Genomic DNA, 27,426 nt, shown 5'->3' on the forward strand with positions numbered 1-27,426 from the left:
TTTTTTTTTTTTTTTTTTTTTTTTTTTTGTTTTCAAAATAGATCATATTGTACCAACGAAGATACAATTTTAGTTTGAAGAATAAATATTGGGTAGTGGAACTTAATGTTGCAATCATTAAATACTGAATAAAATGTGGTCGCATTCTTCAAGAAGAAATACACGTGTATGTAGATACTGAATAATGAACTTTTTATTTTGTTATTGAGCTTTTAATGTTTACACAGTGTAAAAAATTACTTAAGAACTAGTATGGCTGGTTAATACCGAGGCAAACAGTTTATGTTGCAAGATCGAACTTGATCTTGCCAGCGGGAAAAAACGGATTAAAGATAAACGGTGTGATTTTGATTGGAAAAACTAGATACATATATTCAGCAAGCTATTGATCTTTCTGGAAAGCAAAATTTCCAGCAAAGAAAGAAAGAAAGTCCAATAACTAACGTATCTTACTGTCTCTGTACTATTAACTTTAATTTGGTGTTCATGCAACGCTCGATATACCTTTTTTCGAAGTCAACGACTTCAGTATTCCCATACGTTCGTTTCAATCGCCAAATGTCTACCAATACGTACACCATAAATCTTTTCATCGAAAGAAATTTATTCTTATAAATACCTTCTGATGTTCTTAAAAAGCATTTTAGGGAAATAAAAATAAGAATTGAGAAGATTTATACGTAATACAGTTGCTATTATACAATAAAGAAGAAAATGGAAATTGCAAGTAAACGTAAATCTCCCGTGAAGATTCAGCATCGCGTGCCGCGAATGGCAATAGAACATTTCAATCTCGTCTAACAATTTATTTTCACCAATTTACTGGCTGGTTCTCGCATACGTCTTCGTTCTAGTATTTCCGTTGCCGCATCCGTCGAAGACCAGTGCCTCGCTGTCACTCACCTGCCGGGCCCGATGTAGCTAGAAAATTTAATTAAAGCCGCACGTGGTCGTAAATTATCCTGCTATCGACAGGGATAGATACCAGGATCGTGGTGGCGGCTGTAATTCTCGCAATAACGGGAAGAAAAGAACGAAGAATAGATGAGGGAAAGAAATAAACCAAATGTATCTCTGTATGTTTGCCAGCGCTTATGTAGTGTCTGTATGAACATTGCGTATAGAATCCTACATATGTGGTCATAAATACTTATATTTGATAACCATACTATGTATTTATGTAGATATACCAGCGTGTGTCGTAAATCTTTATGTATATATTCATATTTATGAATATGATGTTATGTGTTTACATGTGTTCAAATGTACTTGTACGTAGTACAAACTACGTGTATATACAGTAATTTGTATATACATTTGTATTTTCACACGTTACAAATGTTTGTACATGGTTATCTATGTTTCACATGTTTCGTCATTCGTTTCGTATATGTATAAATATATCTTCGATTTATATTTACATATGCACGATTCAAGTTAGATTTATTTCAGGATATTTGACCATATTTTCGTACGTTTCTTTTAACGTGGCATGTGAAATATATATGAATATGGGCGCGTGAAATGATCGGCCAAGAGAAAAGCGTGGTGGAGGCACTATAGTAGTAATACATTCGGCACGTTGCGGTCGCTGTTAGCACTGTTACTAGCTTTTACTATTCCGGTCGATCCTTTGAACCACGCCGCTCATGCGGCAGCCACAGGTAATAAAATGCGTTCACCATAAAATGCCGCGTCTTTTCTAGTCTCGCGCCAGCGGCGTTCCTCTCGTGTTGGTCCTCTCACGCAACATATCTACTTCATTGCACATCCGGCTGCGTCCGCTTTCCCTAATCCGCGAATTTTTCACGGGAATCTCTGACGATTTCAAAAACGGACTACTGTTTGGTACAAATCTGCCAATTATTTTGTTAGTTTTACAAATTTTTTTTACTTCATTTCATTGATCGATCGTTCTTAAATTGAGGCATGTGTGAAATGTTTTAACCTCTTGTGCTAGTAACTGGGATAACACGGACCATAACGAGTGACCAAACCGTATACAATAATTCGACTTCTTTTTCGAATTCATCGGTATATCACTGGATGGAAATTACTAAGAAGTAATAAATTTATTATTTACTTTGCCTGGACTATATTTCAATATACTGAAAACTGAGAAAATATTCCAATTTTGGGCCAAATATTCTCGACGTGCGCGGCGCGTCATTCATCAGCGCAAGAGGTTAAGATATTGTTTGAAATTGTAGATTAGTGACGACTCGCGCATGCGCATTCTTTCATTTGTCTGGACATGCGCATTAGAACGCACGATCTGTTTTCAGTGTAACCACTCCTTGTTAAGTGCTGTAGATTTTTATTTCTTCTGATGGGTTTTAAAGAGTATTCTGATTAATGTTGATAACTATTTTCATCAAAGGATTCAGACGTACGTAAGTATTCACGTTCTGTTGTCCTAATTCGATCTTTATGGAATCTCTCGATCATATTACCGCAGACTCTTAAAACTTTCATCTGACTTACATTTACGGTAATTTATCCGAGTAAATTATTTTGTTCGTAAACTGTTTTCCTTTTAATCATCTTAACTCTGATAAAACTATATAACTATGGTGCCATACTCGCACTGTCTGTACCCATATACATGCCTTAGCAAGTTCGTGTCGAGCATAAGTGGTGACAGACACTGTCAGTTGGTAGGTCAACACATTCAGTGTCATGACAGTCACTGATAACCGGTACAAAACTTGATGTTTACACCTCATCATTCACCGATGACCGTTATATGGTGGCTGTGTCAATATTGTACAGTACATAATTACACAGTTTTAAGGCTATGGCCGTGGTTGGCAATAAGTGGAGAAAGATGTGAAATACAGCATGTACCTGCACAAATTACATTTTTAAATTAAAAATATTATTTTAACGAGGAATTGAATACGATTCCCTGTCCTTTACTTTTAATGTGTAGTTAACGAGAAATTGTTTTTTTTTTTCCCATTATAATATATTATAATGTCGAGGAAAATTGAATCAGTGCAAAAAAAGATTAATTGAGGTTTAAATATCTAGATATTTCTTATTGACTACGTTGATAATAATTCGTTCAAGAAATCCGAACGATATTCCTGATTAATTAAAAAACATCTTTTTCAACATTTTTCAACATAAAGTTAATTGTAATTTCTTTCTCTCCTATTTGACGACAATTCACTGAAATAAATCACCTGAGAGCGAACCTAAATCAACAGATACCGAATCACCAGAAAAATTCCAACGCAGGAAGATAACCAGAGAGTATACGAGACAAACGGAGGGCGAGTTTAGAGGGTAAACATCGGCGGTAATTGGGAGAAAGTATAATATAAAGAATTTTCTAGTAAATTGAGTCGGCGACGCGGGATGAGATGGAATTTTCTCCATTTTCGTTTCGGCGCAATGAAAGTTTTCCAATAAGAAACGAAAGAGCTAATCAGAGTTTGCCCAGGGCTCAATGGCCCGTGCGCCAACGTGTCTCTATGCCTTTCTGCCCGTTCGTTTCTCTGTGTCCGTTACCTTCTTCGCCTTTTCTCCTTTTTCCAAAAAGTCGACAACCATGTCGAGAGAACACTCTAATCTCGCCAGTCTTCTATATATCCGTTCATGGGGAAAAGGACCGGTAGACCTTGCGTAAAGAAGGACAAACGAGTATGAAACCGTGTTGTCCAAGTTTCTTCTTATTGTTAGTCGAAGGCGCAGTTGAACGAACTTTGTCATGACAGATTGGATAAAGTTTGGTCGACCGGCTTTAATTCAGGAATTTGTCAATTTGGATCTATTGAAATCTGTATTCACCGGCATAAAAATTAGAAAATTTGAATATGAAACTGGGGATAGCTTGCAGAGATATGAGATACAGGAAGTCAAATATTTCAGAAAATTTGCAACACTACAACTTGGAACTTCATACACGAATTTCAACAGGTTAATTTAAATTAATCGAGGTATCGATCTAGTTTGTCAATATGGCATTTTATTTCATTGCTTATTAATAATTTTTAATATAAGTGTGTATCTTTTATAGCAGCAAGAACGATTTCTTTTTTTAAATTGTTCATTCTGAATTACACTGTTCAAAGATTAAATATCATAATATCATGAGATCACTCGCAATACGATAAGAAGTGTCACAGAGAACACTATCTCGTCGGTGTATAAACGAAAAGCGATACTCGAATGATACAGTCGTAACGAAACACCCGTGTACGGTATCATTGTTACCACGATATGTCGCTAAAAAGAATTATTAAAAAGCCAGAAAGTCGCCAGCCGCGCACAGTTGATGAAAAATAAATCATGCCGGGCCATGAATCGTTTTCTGTCAGATCGCGCAACCACGTGGCCGTCGGTGGCTTAATGGACAGAATTATTACTCTCTCATGCAATGCAAATCGAATGGTTACTCTCCTCCGTCCCCCTCTTCCCAAAAAAAAAAAGAGCCAGCGAAGAGGGGTGGTAGCATACGGTGAGGATAATTTGCGGAAATATCGCCCGTGTAAAATGATCCGCGGCAAGTGATGAAGCTCTCCGCGCCGAGATACATCTGTTTGTATATTACGCCAAGGTAAACATCGTTGTTGATGCAGCGCGCTATTATGCGCCGCGATGCATCATGCGCACACAAACAAGGAATTAACTCTCTCTCTCTGCGCGATTGGTTGGGGCTTCGATAACCGCCCCCTGCCCCCTCATCTCGCGTCGCTTCACGATAGATAGACATCATTCCAGTCATTCGATATTAAAAAATGACTGACATTCGATCCAGAATTAATTGCAATAATTTCAGATGCCTGTTTTTCGTCCTCGTTCTTCTAGGAAAACTCGATACAAGCGAGTATTCAAGCAAGAATGAATCGGCGTGGTAAATTAGTTAATTTCATTTCGTTTACTTTACAGTATTACTGAGTTTTTTACTTATAGTATCGGGTTTCAAGTGTTTTGAATCGCACGAGCCGGTTTGTACAAATTAGTCGAGCACTGCACTCTTGAGAGTAGATTAATCAATTTGATTTGTAAAATGAGTTGAATACTCGAGTAATTCTAACGTGTGGGGCGCCTTGGAAACTACCTGTTACTTGAAAGCGCACGGCAGAAAGTTTTTATGAACTCGAACGGAAATGGAGAAGTCAGTGGTGTGAAGCCGTACTTTCGATTTCTGTCCGCGTTACGTGAAACTCATTAGCCTATCGAACTAGAATTTCAAGGATATCGAGTCCATTTGATAAATCGGGAACGGACAAACTCTTTTTCGTAGCCTTTATTACCCTAGTTCTCTCTGCCGATATTAAAGTAAAAAAAAAAAAAAAAAAAAAAGACGGCGGTATCAGTGAAGTCTTTTGGAATAAGAATTTATCGTGATTAATGATAATGCATATCGATATATTGATAATGCACATGAGAAATTTACAATAAAAGGGACAAAGATAAGACAAATAGGAAAAATTGTATTTCACCTTTTTTCGAAATCTGTTTAAAAGAGAAATTGTCCAAACACGTAAAAATGTATTTTGTTTAGTGTCATCTTCAAGTTAAAGAAGCATTACTTGTTCGAATATCACAGATATTCGACCATGTGTGTTTTCTCCAATTTGCATGCACGTACGTCACGAAAAGGATCAAAGAGAGACGTCGCACGTTATGCTGAGAATAATCGTGAGAAGACGTTCTACAGCCGTGCTCGATAAATTTTCGAGTTCTGTGGCCTCTGCTGCGGATCGAAGAGAAAAATAGACACGTGGCTGCTTCGAGCAAAATTTCCAATATCAAAACGACTCTCGACGCACGTCAGGTGTAGTCACAAATTATTTTAAACTGAATGGTGAAGAACGAAAGTGGTGAAATCAAAAAATTAACCTCTTGCGCTGTCGCGCACGTCGAGAATTTTTCTTGTTCCAAAATTGTAATATTTCCTCAGTTTCAAGTATATTTAAGCAAAACAAATAATAAATAATACTTCTCAATAATTTCCATCCGGTGATATTGTAGCGACCTCTACTTCGAAGTATTTAGATCAACGACATCTATGTCCCGTCGAGATGTGTATTTAATATAAACAATAGAACATTTAAAAATAGCTATTAATTTTATTATCACCATAGAAATGTTTACTGACACTTATATATATTGTAGCCATAGTAGAAATCCTTCATTCGTTATTTCGTTATTTCGTCATTTAACTTCCATTATGTAATCTTCATTAAATTATTAGTAATTGTATATTTTGTGATATTGATAATATTTTTATACAAACAATTAAAATTAATTACGGAGTTATTATTTATTTATAGTATTGTGATATAAATATAAATTATCATAATCACTATAATATCACACCGACGTGTTCAAAGAGGAAGCGACGAATGTATTGTATATATACGGAGTTCGGTCACTCGTTACGGTCCGCAATCAGTTTGCCAGCGCCGCAGGCGGTTAAAGCGAAAGACGGCAGGGCTCGAGCTTCTTTTCAGTTTCAAAAATGATAGATGGAGAGACGTTTCTAACTAAGGAGAACAGGTGCAAGCCGCAAACATTCTTCCAACCTATAATCCCTATATTGAGGTAATCCCGATAATCCTGATAATCCTGATCAAGGAAAGAAGTTTCAACGGGCCAGGACATGGTCCAGGAAACGGGAAGCTGAAAAAAAGTTGGTAATAACAGACGACCATGGTGTTTATTCTCTGTCCCGTGAGAACATTATACGTAAGCCAGCCTCTTGGTGTGTATTTGCTCGCGGAATACGTGCGCTCTCGTGCGGCCAAGAAGACAATTACCTCCGCGGGCAAACGGGCCCGGTCGTGTCGGCACGCTTTGTGCCGCGGCCACTTCTTTCTAGCCGTTCCTCGAATTTACGAAACGTTTCTGCAAGCGGCGCGTGCACCGCCGGCCCTCTCGCCGCCCGCCAGGAAAACGACAGGTACACTTTGTTCCCTTGTCGAGATCCGTTTTCATCCATTGGGCCGCGTTTTGTTCGGAAGAGCGCGGCAAAGAGTGGATCCGTTTGTTAAAAGAAATCGAATCGCAAAATATTGAATGTGCAAATATTACGTGCTATCGCGACTATTGGATTTTTTTTTTTTTTTCTTTTTTTTAAATCGGTTATTTAATGTCGCATCAAAACTTCGTAGGTTATTAGCGACGTCAGAAGGAGGGATTTTTCATATGTTGTTATAGATCTTGGTGAGCTTCAGCTTATTGTATCAGGCTTGATGATGATCCACTGTCCATTAGGTTATCTTTTAGGGTGGGCTTGACTCTGAGTTGTTTTCTTTGCGGTAGATATACTTCACATTGTAATATGAGGTGGTCTATTGTTATATTGGATTTTGTCTATAGTTTAGTGTTGCTAGTTTTTTTAGATTGTCCTCTTTTAAGAAGAAATTTTATCATCTTAACGTGACTATCTACTGAATTTATTTCCAGATGTTTTAAACATCCTTCAGTGAAGAGTTGTCTTGACACCGCCGATTCGTTCATTTCACGCATGTTGCGCGCCACTTCGACGATACAACAACGTAGGATTACGTTTACCGTAAATCCTTAAACCACATCGAGCCTCTTGGAGCCACATACAAGTCTAATGTTTCTCCCAACGTCAAACCTTGTTCTCTATTCAAGCTTTCATTCTAATCACCTACGTAAAAATACGCCTTTGTACGCTGTCCAGTCGTCAAACGCGATCTCGGCGTGTCCACTCAGTGCCGCCCCTCTCCGAAACGAATCTACGTGTCGAAGAGGATCTGCGACAAGAAGTCGAGACAAGCCGCGACTATCCCGTGCACGCTTCTCAACGTGTACTCTCTACTCGGTATCTTGAGGCCGGTGACTCGCGCATGTGCCAACAGAATGTACACGCCAGTGGAGAGCGGTAAAGCCATCCACTCAACCAAGTCTCAAAGCCTCTCTCCTCTTTCTCTAGTTTTTCTTCTTCCTTTTTCTTTTTGCAGTGTCTTGGTTCTCTTTTTCTTCTTCTTCTTCTTCTTCTTCTTGCTCTTGGTCCTCGGCAATCTCTCCCATGCCTTGGCGGCGAGTGGGCGGCGGACGGCAATTAGCATACTCGCGTGATCAAAGCAGTGGGACACGTGCGACAAGAATTAACGACCACCAGCGGGACGACTCTTTCTTCGTGGAGCGCGCGCGCAATAAATCGCGCTTCTGATGCCTTCGTCGACACCCGCCATGCCGCCCACGCGCGATCCCTCCCGCTCGTTTGTCCACGAGCACGCGAAACCCTCTGCCCATCGTTTTTCTCAGCCGTTTCGCGAACGGGGCCCCAAGGATGTGCCTCAACTTTCGGCAATCGTTCCGCACCGGTTATATATAGCACTTTATCTGGCAATTGCCGGACGAATTTATGCACGGGATGATCCCTCGGCGCTGGTTGGTTTCCGCTTCAACCACTTGGATATCATATCTTCTCAGAGCACGATACGTGCATGACTTTTTTTTTTTTAATGGTACGTAGATGGGTTGGAAGTGCATGAGTGTGTTTGGGGCTAGTCTTTCGATAGATTTTTAATTGTTCTGTATAATACTCCAGATAGAATGTTAGGGGGGGAGGGGGCGTGTGGGTACGAAGTCTGAATGTTATTATATACAGTTTGACGTAGAGAATATTTCATCATTTTTTGAATTATATCAGATCTGATTGTACCTATTACTATATATATATATATATATATATATATATATATATACACACACTATATGCTACTATATAGTATACATGTATTATATATGCTACTATATGCTACTATATAGTATATATGTACTATATACTATAGACTACTGTATACTATATACTACTATATAGTATACATATGATATACTATATACTACTATATAGTATATATATATAGTAATATTATATATGTGTATACTGTATGTATAGTAATAGTATATGTGTATACTATATGTATATTAATAATAGTATATATGTGTATACTGTATCTATAGTAATAGTATATATGTGTATACTGTATGTATAGTAATAGTATATATGTGTATACTATATATATAGTAATAGTATATATGTGCATACTGTATGTATAGTAATAGTGTATATGTGTATACTATATATATAGTAATAGTATATATGTGCATACTGTATCTACAGTAATAGTATATATGTGTATACTATATATATAGTAATAGTAATATATAGTAATAGTATATATGTGTATACTATATATATAGTAATAGTATATATGTGTATACTATATATAGTATGTATATATATGTATACTATATATATATAGTAATAGTATATATATACCACAGTATATACATATATTAAGCTAATAGTATATGTACACGGGACAGTGACACGTTCACATCGCAGAGAATAATCCCGTTCGAGAGGAAACTCGACTATTGGCACCGAAACACTGGAATAGCCGTTTAGCCGGCAGGAAGTCTAACGGAATCGCGATCCCCAAGATAAATCCGCGAGCACGATATTAATATTGCCACTTATCTCGAATTCCTTGGTACTACACGGGAGTAGCATTTTCTGGTATCTCGGAATAATACTCGTTTCGTTGGCTTTCGAGGTTCATGGTCTTTTCTCTAACCAACCTACTCACGTAGAAGGAATGCCCATTGACAGAGGTGTACAGAGAGCGCAGAAGCGTGATTTGCTGCGCAGACACGCGTGGTTGCTCATAATCATCAGCAACATTGTATGATGATCAGCCAATGGTCATTTGTATTCCGATAGTTTCCGGGTTCCCCACCCCCTTCGTCGAGAGTTTCGTTTTTGTCATTCTCCGAACCACGACGAGCCTCAAATGGCACGTGTTACAGTTCTCTTTTGCACTGTTGGTTAAATCAGTTAATAAAATTGCAAGTTGATTAATAGCGTAGGATGCGACAAATGATGAAACAACAAGTGAACCAAAATTAATGATGAGCATTATTCGATTTCCTTCTTTTTTTAATTTCCTAGAGACTGATCGCCGAGATAAATCCCTCTCCCCGGACATTTTTCTCCCCGTTGCGCTTAGCTTTCCCCCGCCGGTCGTAAATTAGCTATAAAACCGATCCAGTTGAACTGAATCGCGTTATAGACAGGCGGTGGAATCGATCGTTCTCGCGCCGCGTGCCTTGTTTGCCTCCTATTTGCTTTAGGCGAAGTACACGAAATTCAACGCGGCAGTGAAAGGCGAGGGGAGGATAGAGAACGAAACGGATAGATTTTCGTCTGAACAAAACAACGACGGATGGTTAGGGGGTCGATAATACAGGGAAATGTAAATCGCAATATGCTAATGCAAGCAGCGAGAACGTTTGTCTAACCGAGCGTTAAGATCCCAGGCCCAGGACTCCTTGTTTCACGCGTGAATGAGCCTTAACCCACCGCAAAACCAACGCCTGAACCAACACCGACTGTTTTCGCGCACCACCGTGCTGTCTCTACTGTCGAGTGGGGGTCTTGATCGAGAGAGGGTGGACATGATGATGGAACACGGCGAAATATGGAATCTCGAATTGTTAATATTATTATTATTGTTGTTGTTATTATTATGTTTTGACTCGGAACAGAGTTCAATGAAATTAACGAGTCAGGAACGAAAAACCAGCAGTAAAGGTATTTGTTAGCGTTTTTGTTCCAAAATTGTGATATTTTCTCAGTTTTAAGTGTATTTAAGTAAAACCACATAATAAATTTACTACTTCATAATAATTTCTATCCGATGATATCGACGAGTTTATTATTATTTGGTTAATATTATTATTATTATTATTGTTATTATTATGTTTTAACTCGGAACAGAGTTCAATGAAATTAACGAGTCAGGAACGAAAAACCAGCAGTAAAGGTATTTGTTAGCGTTTTTGTTTCAAAATTGTGACATTTTCTCAGTTTTAAGTGTATTTAAGTAAAACCAAATAATAAACTTACTACTTCGCAATAATTTCTATCCAATGATATTGACGAGTTTATTATTATTTGGTTAATATTATTATTACTATGTTTTGGCTCGGAACAGAGTTCAATGAAATTGTACAAACGAGTCAGGAACGAAAAACCAGCAGTAAAGGTATTTATTACCGTTTTTGTTCCAAAATCGTAATATTTTCTCAGTTTTAAGTGTATTTAAGTAAAGAAATAATAAATTTACTACTTCACAATAATTTCTATCCAATGATATCGACGAGTTTATTATTATTTGGTTAATATTATTATTACTATGTTTTGGCTCGGAACAGAGTTCAATGAAATTGTACAAACGAGTCAGGAACGAAAAACCAGCAGTAAAGGTATTTATTACCGTTTTTGTTCCAAAATCGTAATATTTTCTCAGTTTTAAGTGTATTTAAGTAAAGAAATAATAAATTTACTACTTCACAATAATTTCTATCCAATGATATCGACGAGTTTATTATTATTTGGTTAATATTATTATTACTATGTTTTGGCTCGGAACAGAGTTCAATGAAATTGTACAAACGAGGAACGAAAAAACCAGCAGTAAAGGTATTTGTTAGCGTTTTTGTTCCAAAATTGTAATATTTTCTCAGTTTTAAGTGTATTTAAGTAAAGAAATAATAAATTTACTACTTCACAATAATTTCTATCAAATGATATCGACGAGTTCAAAGGGGAAGCGACGAATTATTGTAATACGGTTTGGTTGGTCACTCGTTACGGTCCGCAATCAGTTGCCAGCGCAAGTGGTTAATATGTATAATATCTATATTAATTATTAGTGGAATGTTACACCTATAAAGTGGTGTCCATACTGCGTTTATGAAACCGTGGAACTTGTTTCTCTAATTCTCAAATGGTCGAAACAATTTTTGAATAATCGAGTGTACGATTTTACGTATTAATCCGTATTTTTAAGTCTGTTAGAAACTAGTTTACTTAAAATATAAATTTAAACAAAACGGTTGAGAGTAGTTCCGAGGAAATACGAAAAATTGTAAACGATTCAAGAAGTGAATCGCATCGTGGATCAAATATTTCATCTTTTTTTTGCTCCTCGTCATCGAGTGTGTTATTCGACAACGTATACTTGTTCGTTGTCTTTTATTTTACGGTTCATTGGAGTTGTTCAACTGCTGGAATTGTTCGACAGAGAAAGGAAGACAGAAGGTGGAGAAAAATGGCATTTATATGTAGTTATATTGGCAGGTTTTTGTGCTGTTGTCCCAGATAGTTTTAATTTAGATCGCACGATGCGGGGATAAAGATAGGCAGGCTTTTAAGAAATGAAAAATCCGACCGGAGGGGGGCGGCAGGATTGTAGAGAAAGGTACGGCGAAGAAAATGAAGCGTATAGTGAATGCTTTTGTTCTTGTGGCCGCCTTTGAAATGAAATCACTGGTTTAAAATGTTGCTGACTACGGATCTGTTTGTTTCACCATTATTACTTATTGCACGCGGATCTCCTCGTTTCATCATTGTTATTTGTACATTCCCTGCGTTATTGCACAGATCTACTTATTTCTTTCAATTCGAAAAGAGGCGAGTAATGTACCAATTGAAATAAATTAAACAATACATGTTTAACGTAAATCTTTCAAGAAAGTTAGTTTTAAAAAAATTTTTTTTAAAATGTTACAACATTCTAGTGATACATATTTATTTTCTGCTGATGCAGTTATAGTATCATAACGATAATTATTTAAGAAAAAAGAAAAAAAAACTTTACTACAAAATATTCTTTCATCACGTTGAATTTTCAATAACTATATATCAATCATTTCCGCAAACTCTGTTAAACCTGCCTCAGAAAGTAAACTCTCGTAACAATAACCAACCAGGATCATTCTGTCTCTGATAGAACAACATTCACAATGTTTTATCGTAAATTCAAACAAACAAGCTCGCGGCGAAGTCGAAAATGAATGAAAGTTTATTGTTTCAACTGGTTGTCGTCGTTGCACCGTGTCGAATATCGCGTTACACGACGTATTTGCCAATCACGCGTGCGGATATATTTAATCTGGCCGGGTTACATGTTTGCGTAGCCACTCCATGATCATCGGGGACATGTAATTAAATTATCCATCGTTGTTTATTCCCGTTGTTGTCTGAGGAAACAACACGCGCGTTGATTTTACTGGCGTTTAACGACAAACGGGGATCGTCAGCGATGTTACAACAGGTCTGGTGCATTCTCGCTTGATGCGCGTATTGAAGAACTACCTTCCTTCGCTTGTACTCGCAGCACATTCGTCACTGATCGTCGTACCTACGTCACTTTTATATTTGCTCGTCTTCATTTTCAAGCTACATTTTCGTTGGATTTTTTATTTTCATTACTAGGCATCCGGTTAGAAGATATTGAATTCCTTCGAGATGAATTTTTCAAGATAGAGTAATAATATTACATTAAAGTGTAACGCAATGAAATATTTATAAATATTTATAACATGTATGTTAGTTTATTATTTTATATTATATTATATATATATATATATATATATATATATATATATATATATATGTATATTATTTTATATTTTATCTTATATATATATTTATATATGTATATAATTTTATCCTATATATATATTTATATATGTATATTATTTTATATTTTATCCTATATATATATTTATATATCTATATTATTTTGTATTTTATCTTATATTATATTTTATATTTTATTTTATATTATATTATATATATATATATATTTATGTATGTATATTATTTTATATTTTATTGTTTTATATTATATATATATATATATATATATATATATATGTATATTATTTTATATTTTATATTATATTATATATATATATTTACATATATATTTTATTTTATATTTTATCTTATATATATTATTAATTATATATATATATATATATATATATATAATATAATTGGATATTTATAAATATATATAAATTTATTCGTTGCAGTAACAAAATTCGTTGAGGTAAATCGATCCAGGACACGAAAAGATATCAGGGCTGATAAAAAACACGTGAGATTAAATTTTGTCGTAGTTAGCAGATTTCCGATGATTTTTTGAAAACGTGGCTTAAGTGTCACACGGCCGCACGCGTGTGTTTTGCGCGAGGTCCACCGTTAAATCCAAGGAATTCTGTTCGATGGTAAACGCCGGAGGAGACCGATAGTACTCTACTTGATATCCCAGGGGCCACGGGAGTGTGCACCTTTAGACGCGCACCACATCCGCGTAGACGTTGTTCTCTCTCTGGCCGTGCACCGCGCACCGGTGAACGGTGCAAAAAGGGAGGAAACAATGGGGATCCCATGGGAGCGTATCCGCCGGTGCATCCCCTAATTAAGATTGGCCTTGTTTTAAGCAGCGCGGTAAATGATTCGCCGATCCCCTCGAGGTGAGCCGATGATACACATCTATATGCACTCGATCAACGATAGGTACACTGAAAACTTCGTGACGTAATCCTTCGTTCGCTTTTTCTTTTTTTTTTTTCTTTCTTTTCTTGCAATTTTCCCTCGCCACTCTTTTCCAGCGCGCCGACCCCTCTCTCTCCCCCTCCCCCTCTCTCTCTCTCTCTCTCCCTAACCTATCGGTTTTGTTGCGTAATCTTTCTGGAACGTTAAATTCCTGAAAGCACCGGTTGAAAGCCGGATTATAATTCCCTCCTCTCTACTTCACGAGTCGACTCTCTTTTATGTTCTCGCCCTTCTTTTCTTTCTTTTTTTTTTTTTTTCTTTCCTCTTTCCACCGTTTTCCTTTTCTCTTTCTTTCTCACTTTATCGACTTCTGTTGTTAGTTTCGCGTTACGCGATCGGCAGGAAACGTTTTTAAGCGTTCGACCGCGACGATGGTGGACGAGATCGTGCGTCGTTTATGGTTTTTTTATATCTCGTGGAAGTAGCGTATAGAAGGCGAGAGGTTTATCGATTGTCGTAAGCGAATTACAATTCGTTGGAATCGCGTGTATTATGTTTAGTAGAGGAGTACAGTGAAGGCGCATCGTGAGAATGGAATCATCGCGAGTAAGGACTTGCAACTGATTGCGGACCATAACGAGTGACCAAAACCGTGCACAATAATTCGTCGCTTTCTTTTCCTTTTGAACTCGTCGGCGTGATATCACTGGATAGAAGTGATTGAAAAGTAGTAAGTTCATTATTTCTTTTGCCTTTTACTAGTATACTTAAAAAAACTGAGGAAATATTGGAAATATTCTCGACGTGCGTGGCACGTCATTCCAGCCAGTTAGTTCAGTTTTCAAGCTGATCGAATTGCTGCACTGCGACTGTTTTATTTCGAACCTTTTAAGGAACATTTGTGAACACACGAAGTACTATGTATATTTAATACAGAGTTTTATCTTAACGTGAAAACGTAATCAACGGAGAAAATATTCGTCGTTTGCGACAACTGTATCACTCGATCTTACGCGAGTGCGCGCATTCCGTCTAAAAGCTTTAATCTCGTTAGCGCTAATTCCTCCGTCTATATCTTGTTAGATTCCGCGTGCTCCGGCTATCAAGCTGACGGTTTTTTTTTTTTTTTCTTTCCTCGTGTAAGGAAATTAGCTGACTAGGAATCGAATAACGGGTACGCAATATCCGGGATAACTCGGTCAAAATAGCACTCACTAACTCCCCTGTGTTATATATGTTATATGCATACGAAACATCGTTTTTTTTCTTTTTTAAATTTCAATTTTATAGAGCAATGATTGATAATTAAAACTATGCTTAACATTCTACGCCGCAGGTGTTCAGCTTTCGCCATGACTGTGATCAACATAAATCAACGCGTCTTCTGCAGCGATTATAATAATATTATGTACATTGTATATTCGAATCAGTTTATACTTAATGGTTGAACTAAATTATTCACTTATTTAATTTATTTAGTAGAGAATTGTCTCGTAATTAATTATGTTATAAAAATCATAGCCCTTGGTGAGATTGAGTAGTATCATCGATGCAGATGGTTTATGGAAAAATTAATGGCAAGCAGAGTAACAGTTGAGCCCAAGATATATGTCCTTGTCCCAAGTGAAAGAACAGATTTTGCAAAAAAAAAAAAAAAGAAACTCATATTCTCGCATTAGTGTAATTTTTTTTTTAACGGCGAAACGTGGAAAATGATAAAATGGAATTTCCATGGGAAAGGTACTAGGAGGGAAGGGGGGAAGGCAGGAGTAAAACGATAAGCTGCTCGTATCCATGGTTAGGCGAGATAAATTTTATGACATGCCCATTATTTTGAGAACCCTTTCCGTCGAAACATTGTAAGCTGCCCCTCGGGACATCTATTCAGTGATAATTTTTATTGTCTCGAATGATTTATACCTAACCCATTAGAGCCACACGCTGTAGAGACCTAACCTATCGATAGTTTAGGTTTATGGTTGGAACTGGATAGAAGAATTCTTCTGGTTTTTTTTTCTTTTTCTTTTATTTCGATGACGAGGAAAATCTGTGATCCTACCAACTTCGTAAGTTACTCTATTATTGATATTTCACAACCTACAGTTTATAATATATAATGCAATATAATAATATAAAATAGTACATATTAAATATAATATACTAAATACAGTATATATTATAGTATATACAATACTAATATATATATATATATATATATGTAAAATACTAATTCTACTATAATATACTAAATATAATATTTACTATATATACATTATGGTATATATAATATACTATAATATACTATAATAAACTATATACCTACAGCTTATAATATATAATACAATATAATAATATAAAATAGTACATGTTATAATGTACTAAATATAGTATATATTATAGTATATATAATACTAATTCTACTATAATATACTAAATATAGTATTTACTATATATACATTATAGTATATATAACATACTATATAATAATAATCTATATACCTATAATATAATTTATTATAATATACTATATTATAATAAACTATATACAGTTTATAATATATAATACAATATAATAATATAAAACAGTACATATTATAATATACTAAATATAGTATATATTATAGTATATACAATACTAATATATATATAATACTAATTCTACTATAATATACTAAATATAGTATTTACTATATATACATTATAGTATATATAATATACTTTTATATATATATATAATACTAATTCTACTATAATATACTAAATATAATATTTACTATATATACATTATAATATATACTAATGCTACTATAATATACTAAATATAGTATTTACTATATATACATTATGGTACATATAATATACTATACTATATAGAATATAATATAATAATATATAATACAAAATAGTATAAAATGATATTCATTAATTCTTGAAAGAATAATTTGCAGTAAGTAACATTCAATAATTCTTAGAACAATAATTGCAAATACTCGTTATAAGAATTACTATTCTCTAAGGATCAGTGAGCATCGTTAATAAATATCATTCTCGCCGTTGAAGCTTAATGAATGGTATGCGAATAAAAAAAGTCAAGAGAATGCCTATTCAAACAGTGTAATTATGTGTGTGTGTGTGTGTATACGTATTCTAACAAGCAGAAGAGAAATAGCAGGACCCTTGTTCCTCTTGCAACCGAAACTTTGTCTCGTCCTAATTAGTATCGATTACCGAACATCCCCCTTCTCTCCAGTCAGCATTATACTTATGCAGCGTTCCTCGTTCGTATCTCAGGAACCCCCCTCGTGACTTTCACGAGGCGAAAAGGGGGATGGCCCCCGGGCCAAAACTCTGTCCGAAGGGGTGGCCATGAAGTTTTCCTCTCCAGTGTGCCTGCTCCATGTTCATAGAGGAATCACGATCCGTGTCTTTCCTTCCGGTTAATTAATTCTGATCGGAGATGACACGTGCAGCACAAGAATGAAATAACGGGAGAGGTGGGGGGAGAGGGATGAATTAAAGCGATTAAAAAGAGACTCTTCGACACATTATCATGTCATTGAAAAAAATTAACGCGGAGATGAATTTGTTTCAAACGTTGCCACATGATTCTAACGTTATCCACAAAATGACGAAACTTTCTACTCTTAACCTTGTTAATTACAGGTCATAAAATCTAATTTAGCAGAGATGTCCGTAAATATCAAATTACGCAACTTGTGACTACAGGTGACAGTTGTTGTACGTCATCGACAAAAGCGACGAGAAAGACCATCGTCCGGAAGCGTTGCCAAGCGGGTCGCATTCCGTGCACGATTCACCAGATGCCGCGAGGAGAAGTTTTGGAGCGCGAGATTAGGGATAGCTTCAGTTTGAGGGAACGCAGATGAAAATTGTCGTAGTCAAATAGAGAAACGGGTAAACGAAAGGAGACCGCGCGTGGCACGATCGTAAAAACCCCGTAAGAGCCACGTGAGTATTTATCCACGTTGCTTTCTGTAAGTTCGTAAACGAAACCGCCACCGGGGAGTGCCCCTGCGTCTTAGTCAGACACAATCTGACGGACCTTTTTCTCGTCCGTATTCGTCGGTTTACGAGCAGATCGACGACAGACGTCGACCGATCATCGTCATCGGTAAAACGGTCACGACGCCCTTTTTCAAAAGTCTCTTCTCGCATCTTTCGCCCCTGCACGAAACGGATCCGATTACGGTTTTTCCGACTAGTAGCACTCTGCCGAAGAAGAACGAGGTTGTTGTCTCTCTTTGAAGACGACGTAGAGGAGGTTGCCTGTTAACGACGAGTGAAGGAAAGGGTTGTGTATCGAGAGAACAAGTTCGGTGTGGCGTTGGAACGTTCCTTTCGTAGTGTTTTGAAATAGTCCCGGAAATATTGAGAAATGAAATATATAATTGCACAAAACTAAACTGTACAAAACGGAACAACGTAAGATAGAAATTAGAAATTAGAAATCTAAAACTTCTTACCTAACATAAATTCACAATATTACAATATTATTATCCCTGTACTGTGCAATTTACGTTACGCTATGTACATGCATACAAAAATACATACATACGTATATCCAAACGTACACCGAAATATATATATATATATACATGCGAGCATCTACATAGAGCCGATAATATCCATCCGGCAGCTTACAAGCTAATACTACGACGATGAAACGACGCGACGTATTGTAAGCTTTTCGGCTGGATTTATCCTCCATTATAATGGCGTGGAGTGTGTGTTCTCGACGTAAATGGGCCCTATCGCTGTCACGTGAACAAAAGCGCGGGGCCGACGTGCCCGTGACGGCAACGCGATACCTCCGCCCAACAATAATCGTAATAATCATAATCATAATCATAATAATCGGAATCATAATCGCGGCGCGGCCGAAGGGTTTTGCCGCCGCCGACCAATGATAAAGGCAAAATACGCGGCGTGTACTCGCTGCGCGGACAGAAAAAGCAGAGAAAAAGAAGAAAGATGTGGGAAGGGTGAAGTGATGAAGCGAGTAGAGAGTATGGTAGTAGAGGAACCTCTGGTGCACGTTCACGCGGCTTCCTCCTTCCTTTCCTCTTCCATAGGCTTGTGCTTCCCTTTACCTCCTCCCCTTTGAATGGGGAGCAGCCCTCCCGCGACCCTCTGCCCCCTCCCCCCTCTCCCGGATACATCATCGGATTTGAATATGGATTTCTTTTTTTCTGACTGCCGCTTTGTCGAATTATTGTTCTCCCTCCTTCCTATATATATATATATATATATATATCATCGTATATATCACGACTTGTCGTTAAATTATTCTAGTTGGGTTTTAAGATCTATTTAAAATAAAGAAAAATCATACAGAAATAATAAATGTGATTATTCTAAATTTTAATATTATATTAATGTAAAATGTATTATATATGTAGAAATATATATATATATACTTTAACTTTACCCGGTCACTATTCTTCTTTACACTGGATGGAACCACCTAATCTCGCATATCTGAATAATTGGTTATTATTGATTATTTACATTGTACTTGCGTACAAGATATCTCAGACCTTTTGAATAATAAATTGCAACATAATAAATTTCTATTACAAATATACAATTACACGCTGCCAAGTTTATCGTTTCGTAGGCAAAAGTAACAAAAATTAAAAGAAACGGATGCCTACGTTTTAATTCCAATTCTACGTTTGTCCCAAATTGCAACGTTTTCTCAGTGTTGAGTAGTTATTTAAGCGCAAGCCAGGTGAAACAAATGATACAATTCTTAATTATTTCTATCCAGCGATAATCGTGCCCGACGAGTTCAGAAGAGAAAGAAAGCGCGACTCGGGTTCGGTCACTCGTTACGGTCCGCGCAACCAGTTGCCAGCGCAAGAAAGAAGGGGGGGGGGAAGAAGGTTAAACAAAGCACAAGTTCAGGCTTGTTCATGCATGTTGCATCCAACTTATACACGTTGATCTAATCTCTTCATCCTGCCTTGCTTATCTTTCTTTTTTTTTTAATTTTGGTCTCGTTTCTTCTTTCTCTTTTCTTGTTCGCTTTGGTGCTTTATTCTCTAACCGTCTCGACTTACCTTTCGCAACGCACCGCAAGACCCTATCCCGAACAGAGTGTGCACTCGACTGTTGCATCCTCTCTGCACTATCCTCTTTGCCTCCTCCTCACCCCACCACTTGGCATTGGTCATCTGGCGCAACGGTGACATCCTGCGCGGTGTCGTTTGCCCGTGATTCGATCTCGACCGATTTGTCCTGGGTAAACGGGATCGAGTTCTTGCGGTTTTTTCATCGTGCTCGCTGGTCGATTGCGGTCGACAGGCGAGGGGGAGGGGGAGGGATCCTTTTGAAACTTGGAACGTCGGTTTTGTTTCTGGGGAATTCGATTATGGGGATGTCGTGTTCGGTTTTTAGCTCGTGGTTTTTGATATTATTGCTTTTGTCGGGGAGATTGTAAAGTGAAAATTTTATTCAACCATCGGCGCTTTCATAGCGAATGTTTATTTAGTTTCTATTTTACTTTGACTTTAATTCTTCGTTCAGATTAGAATTGTTTGTAATATGTTGTACCTGCTGTACTATTGCAAAATTCATACCTATCTATCCCAATATATCCCCCGAGCCTGGAAACGTCCGTCTAATCGTTTATTTATTTCCCTTCGTCTCACGTCTACCTAACCTTGACCGCATTAGCCGACCGCGTGAACCGACCATACCTTTTCGTCATAAGAACCGACCAGCCGAACCATACCATACACCGCCTATTGATTGCAATATCGCGCGACTAACACGTATTTAAGGGTAGCCGGCCAACAAAATCTTCTGTTTAACCATCGGCTTAGCCTTTTCATAAACATCAATACTCCAAATGACTGGGATGATCTTTCCGTCGATGACGCCAATATACCATATAAGACCCTCCGCTTCCATGATTTTCAGTTTCGTAATCTTCCATGGCTATGTACAAGATATACAATAAAAACTCTGTTCATTGAAACGAAACGTTAGTTAGTATTCGATTAATGATTAATTCTTATTTAAACTTATTTGTGCTTTATGTACGACTTGTCGTTAAATTATTCTACTTGGATTCTAAGATTAATTTATTTAAGAAAAATAATACAGAAATAATAAATGTAATTATTCTAAATTTTGATATTATTTTAATGTAAAATGTATTATATATGTACATTCGTAGGGTAAACAATTAGAGCAATAAGGTAGAAAATAAAAGGGCAATCTAGAATAAGCGAAAGAGGAGTTGGGTAATACAATCGAGGTTAAATTGTTGAGTATAGCATAAAAGTATAGCGTAGAGTAGTGTTAAATTGTCAAGTATAGCACAAAAGTATAGGGTAGGAGTATATAACGGATATGAAGAGTGAAAAGTGAAGAGAAAAAAGAGAAATATGAACCAAGTCCGCTTTCATGGCTGTGAAGCCGAAAAATAAAATTATCTAATCTATCTATATAGGCACATTATATTTCTTATTATACTAGTTTATATTAGATTATATTAGTTTTGGGCGAAAGAGGAAAGTGCAACAAAATCTAATGACAACGTTGTAACTATGTACAAAGAACCGGAAGTCATCCGAAGGCAGGGATCAGAAATAATTAAGTATAGTTCACGTAGTAATATCTCGAGATCACGTCAAATTTTTAATAATAATGAAAATATCTGTAGAACTTAAAAGATCCGAAATAATCGTCACTTGTCAACAATCGGTCGATCGTTATCAACTTTTCAGTGCCCAATTGACACTTTCATTTCGCATCGTGGGTAAATTATTTGCAGTTGTCGCGCACGATTGTTATTTCTTTAAATATGTCAGATGTTAGTGTGATATCGTGGTGGGAGGGGCGGGGGGAGGGGAGGGGAAGGTCAGTGAAACGAAGCGATATCTCGGAAGAGAGAAGCGCACGAACCGTGGCCAAACAAACCCGAAATAGCTGGGCTAGTCGAGAGAGTCGAGGAGGAGAGCTTGGAACCGCAAACAAATAATAAACGTTTCCTACGCCGTTGCACCGGCCAGCCTTGTTAGATGATTCATGTGATTTCCGCGCGGGAGATTGAAATTGCTGACGGAGAATAGATAGGTGGTGATTAGAAAGAGGATTCCGTGGCAACGGTACATAGCGGTTTTTCTTTCGCGTTGAGAACCTCAGACTTTTATAGGGAATTAATCCCAATGAAAAGTAAAAAGAAGTTCGACGAAATCGAAGTTTGGAAGTGATGCCTTGAATTTTACAACAAATATTACTCTGTCACGCTGAAGTTTTTGAGAAACAAAGTCAAGATATCGACCGATATATGCAATATTATTAGAATTTAACGAGTTCCGTCAAGAAGACGAACAAGAAAACGTGTTTCGTTTACAATGAAATAGCTAGAAATTTCATTTTCAAAGCATATGCGTATAGTAAATACGAGTAGTAAACGTGAGTGAAGGAGAAGGTATATCAACTTAAATAAGAGATAAATTATTCCAAAGGATCAGCATCGCCGACTTATCTTCCCTCTAGTTCGCATCTTTAATTCCGAGTAACCAGAGGCGCCCCGGGAGCAAATCGAGTTCGTGGGTAGATTAAAATCTTCTTAAACTTGCATTGAGAAAGCTCGAAGGTGCGTCCGCGCGAGAATTCGTCACTCCCTCGGCGTGTAGAAGTTGACGCGACGAGGCCCCGTTCCTTTAAACGTTGCCCACGGGGTTGCAATCATCGTTCTCGAGCCCGACCAAGGCCACACCCTCGATTCTCATTAAGATTTACCACCTAAACGACCGCTACCTATACTCCAGAAAGGAAACTTTTAAAAAATAATAGAAAACGACGGGATTACTACTTCTTTTTTTTTTCTTTTTTTCTTTTTTTACGACAACTATGCTGATTAACGGAAGGCGGAGCAACGTTTCCGAATCCCTAGACTCTTCCTTTTTTTTTTTCTTTTTTTTTTCTTTTTGGAACTAACCTTCCCTCTGCTGTGATTAGGATCGGTGTATATGAAGTATTAAAGTATTAAAATAAAATTTAATACTTTTTGAACAGTAATTTAGCAAAAGATAATATCGGTAAATTGGTATTTCTTTTTATAATAATAATAGGATTATAAACGTATAATAGGATAATAAATATAATAATATAATAAATTAATAAATATAGTAACATAATAACATATTTTGTACAATTTATATTACACGTTATTGTAAGACATAAATGTGTATATAAAAATTTACCTTTATGATATATTACGTGGGTATAAGGTGATTTATATACATACATATGTATTACTATTAGTATGTATTTATTTACGTACCTACGTAGATTTATAGTAAACTTATACAGGAAAAGCCACCTTTATCTCACCATAAACTTTGCAACATTATTTCATCGCGCACATGACTGCTCTCCGGCTTAAAGTATGAGATCTTAATGCTGGAGCCATACTGCTATTTGTATCTCACCAACTACATACCGTCAACAGCAGTTTTGCAAGCCGCATGCAGCAAATACTGAATGTAGAACAGTAAATGTTAATTGAGAAACTACGAACATTTCGATTGCTGAAATAGTTAAAATAACTTGAAAGATATTTTAGAAGGTAGCATCAATTCGGTTAGTTTATGACGTCGTTTCTAATCTCATTTGACAATAGTTTGTCATAAATGTTCGTGAAATATAATTTTCTGAGATTGAAGTAAATTTTGTAAATAGAGAACAATAAGTATGTGCAACATCAAAATTATGAAGTTCGAGGATTTTTCGCACAATTTGTCGCAAGAGCAAGAAAATCTTAGAATGTTCGCAAACATCCTAACGAGCACTGTACGGATGAATAGACGTCTTAAGACGATAAATTGGCCTTTCTCGGTTAATAACAGGTGAAAAGCCAACAAGAATCTTACAAGTGGTTTTTACACGTACGTATGTGCTCATTACGTTCGACCGGCATTAAATAAATTCGATAATTGAACTGGATGTCCTCCAGTGGCCACCCGTAAATTAATGGAGCTTTACGAGGAATTAAATTCGACACGCTTTCTCCGAGATATATACACACACGCCTCGTACACTTTCACCCAAGTATCGTGAACTTTTCGCTGATAAACGCCGTAGAAAATTGTCCCCATGATCATATGGTACTTTAACCGTCTGCAGACCTACATACACCACCGTTTATAAGTGGTAGGTCATTTGTGGTAAAATATGAACTTGGAAGTACCATATTTAAATCGAAATTATTTATTTCAATATTTTTATAATCATTTATTACGATATTTTCTCAGTTTTAAGTATAGGGAAGGGCAAAACAGATAATAAATTTATTACTTCTTAGTAATTTTTATCGATATACCGATGAATTCAAAATGAGGACGACAAATTATTGTACACGGTTCGGTCGCTCGTTATGGTCCGCAATCAGTTGCCAGCGCAAGTTTAACCTCTTGCGTTGGAATGACGTGTCACGGACGTCGAGAATATTTGCAATATTTTCTCAGTTTCCAGTATATTGAAATATAACACAGGCAAAGCGAATAATAAATTTATCACTTCTTAGTAATTTCTATCGATATACCGATGAATTGAAAATAAGGACGACGAATCATCGTACACGGTTCGGTCGCTCGTTACGGTCCGCAGTCAGTTGCCAGTGCAAGTAGTTGAATTACAATCAAAATTCTTGTCCCCATTGTACATTCACGATTGTTAATATAAATTTGTATCTAATTTGTATAAATCATTAAACTTCAATGATATTTCACTGTAAATTTACAAAGTACAGTATTAAATAAAGTGTCGAAATATTACGTACATTTTCACAAGAAGTATTTAATAAAAATAATAAAAAGAAATACGAAAATTTACGATAATTTGTATAAGTTAGTGTCAAAATATTTCGTATTTCACAGCGAGTGAAAAGAGTGAATAGTTTCATAACAAGATTCAATGTAATTGGAACCTCGGAGCATTCTCGATTCATCGTGCGTCTTACGGTACAGGCAATTCCTGTTGCCGGTTCTTGTTGTTGGTTCTTGCGGATCCTCTTGTATATCGTCGGGCATTGGTTACACCCTTAGCTGTGTTACCCTTCGTCCTTTTCCCCTCTATAATTTTCACTCGAATACCTGCTCTAATTATAGGTGGTTCGTCACGGGCAAGAGTTCCTTTGTGCGTAGCCTCGGTAGGAGCGAGGCTACCGAGGAGCTCTGTCCACCATACTTCGTGAAAATATAGGGTGGGCGAGTAACACGTGACGCGGGAGTGAGAAAAAAAAAAAAGGAAATTCAATGATTTGAAAACGATAGGGGGGAATAATATTAACCGAGTTTCTCTCCCGACATAATTTCCAAAAATATTTGTTCCACATTCTAAACTGAGCGTTTCGATCGAATTAAATTTTTAATCACTGTACGACGAGAGTGCGTCGAGAGTGCAATTTTACACAGGCTGGAAATTTCCCGAAGTCTCGAAATAAATAAAACTGTCTCGAAACCTCGAAACATCTGATACACCGTTGCTTTTAAATTTTATTACTTGTCCGTCAGTGTAGTCGGGGCATTCGTTGAAATCGACATACCCATCTGTTTAATCGATTTGCGCAAGTATCATGCCCATAAATCTGTCGTCGTAAATTGGTTAAGATTTTACGAGAAGGTTGACCTCTATGAAACACAAGGATAATAACGGTGGTTGCTTCCGGGACTGTTTCAGGTACTTGGGCATCGAGCCACGGCTGAATAGCGGATCGAGTCCTGGAAGCGGTGGCGATGGCCAGGCGCAGATCGTGGGCGCGGGTGTGATCGGGCCGGCAAGTGCCGAAAAGAACTGCAAGAGCGTGCACCTGACCGCGAAGCAGCAGGCGATATGCTCCCGCTCGCCGCCAGTCTTGCAGGTATTTACCTCGCGGCAGGGGCAACCTCTCTCCTCCTTCTTCGCCGTTCGGATTAATGGCCGGGGAAGCACGCGGCTAATTCGATTCACCGGCCCTCTGCGAGCAGAGTTGGCCTGTTGGCCTAACGTTCACGACATTGTCCGCTCTGCGATCTTTTTTACACTCTGATGATTTTTCAGCGAGAAATCAGCTTTCAATTCTTTTCAGCTTGTTTCTACCTGTACAACGACCCGCGCGATGATCTGTAAATGGTTAATCGAACCATTAGTTTCGATCAACTGTGAAAGTAGTTTATTTTCATCTTGCAATTAGCCTATAAATAGACTAATTGATTAATTAATCTATTGCCACGTCGAGAATTTTTTTGTCCCAAATTGCGGCATTTCCTCGGCCTTCAGTGCATTCAAATACAACGCAGGCAGAACGAACAATAAATTTATCACTTCCTAATAATTTCTATCCAGCGATATCATGCCGACGAGTTCGAAAAGGAAAGGAAAGCGGCGAGTTATCGTATATCGGTTCGGTCACTCGTTATGGTCCGCGCAACGGGTTAACTCGCAATTTCTCTCGTTCCATCGAATTTTTCTTTCTGTCTAACTAAATGAAGGGTAGAAAATTTTTGTTAGAAAAAGATTATTTATTTATTGTTATTATTTATTTATTATAATCCTTGCCTAGGCGGCTTTAGGATGGCTTCCGGTTTACAACGTGTATCTCTTTGCATCTTTCTTTCGTATTTTCTAACTCTATGACTGATTCTTATTGTCTACATCTTACTGAAACTAATTTATCCTGTGCTGTATAATCGTATAATCTGCTCTTATACACTTTGGTGCCCTTATAAATATTGCAGTCTTTTTGCAGGAACCAAAAGTAAAAGAGTAAAAAAAAAAATTATCTTCTACTGTTTAGAAAACAGATTATTATTTTATCATTAAAATTAGCGTGCAAGGATTTGAAAATCTGTTATTATCCGAGAGACGTGAGAGCCATCAGAGTTTAATGACAATAAGAATCGAATTTGACCGTTAACGTGAACAGAGCGTATAATTTTTCGAGAAACTTGAATATAAGCACGAAGCATTTCATTCCCGCGTCATCAGCAGTCGATTTATTTCGAGAAAGAGTACGCACGGCGTCGTTAAGGAAGGAATAGCATGATTTCGCGTTTCGACCA

At 37.0% G+C, this 27,426-nt stretch overlaps 1 protein-coding gene across 1 annotated transcript in view; it reads left to right on the plus strand.

The window, feature by feature from the left end:
- Positions 1–2,194: 2,194 nt before the first annotated feature.
- LOC122534384 (protein Wnt-1-like) overlaps positions 2,195–27,426 on the plus strand; it is a 36,993-nt gene continuing 11,761 nt past the window's right edge. The window contains exons 1-2 of the mRNA XM_043664953.1: positions 2,195–2,393; positions 26,066–26,246. Coding sequence (XP_043520888.1) covers positions 2,356–2,393; positions 26,066–26,246 — 219 coding nt within the window. The 5' untranslated portion in view covers positions 2,195–2,355. The remainder of the gene's footprint in view (positions 2,394–26,065; positions 26,247–27,426) is intronic.

This window comes from Frieseomelitta varia, unplaced genomic scaffold, assembly GCF_011392965.1.
Source record: "Frieseomelitta varia isolate USP_RPSP 00005682 unplaced genomic scaffold, Fvar_1.2 scaffold_591, whole genome shotgun sequence".
Classification (NCBI taxonomy): domain Eukaryota; kingdom Metazoa; phylum Arthropoda; class Insecta; order Hymenoptera; family Apidae; genus Frieseomelitta; species Frieseomelitta varia.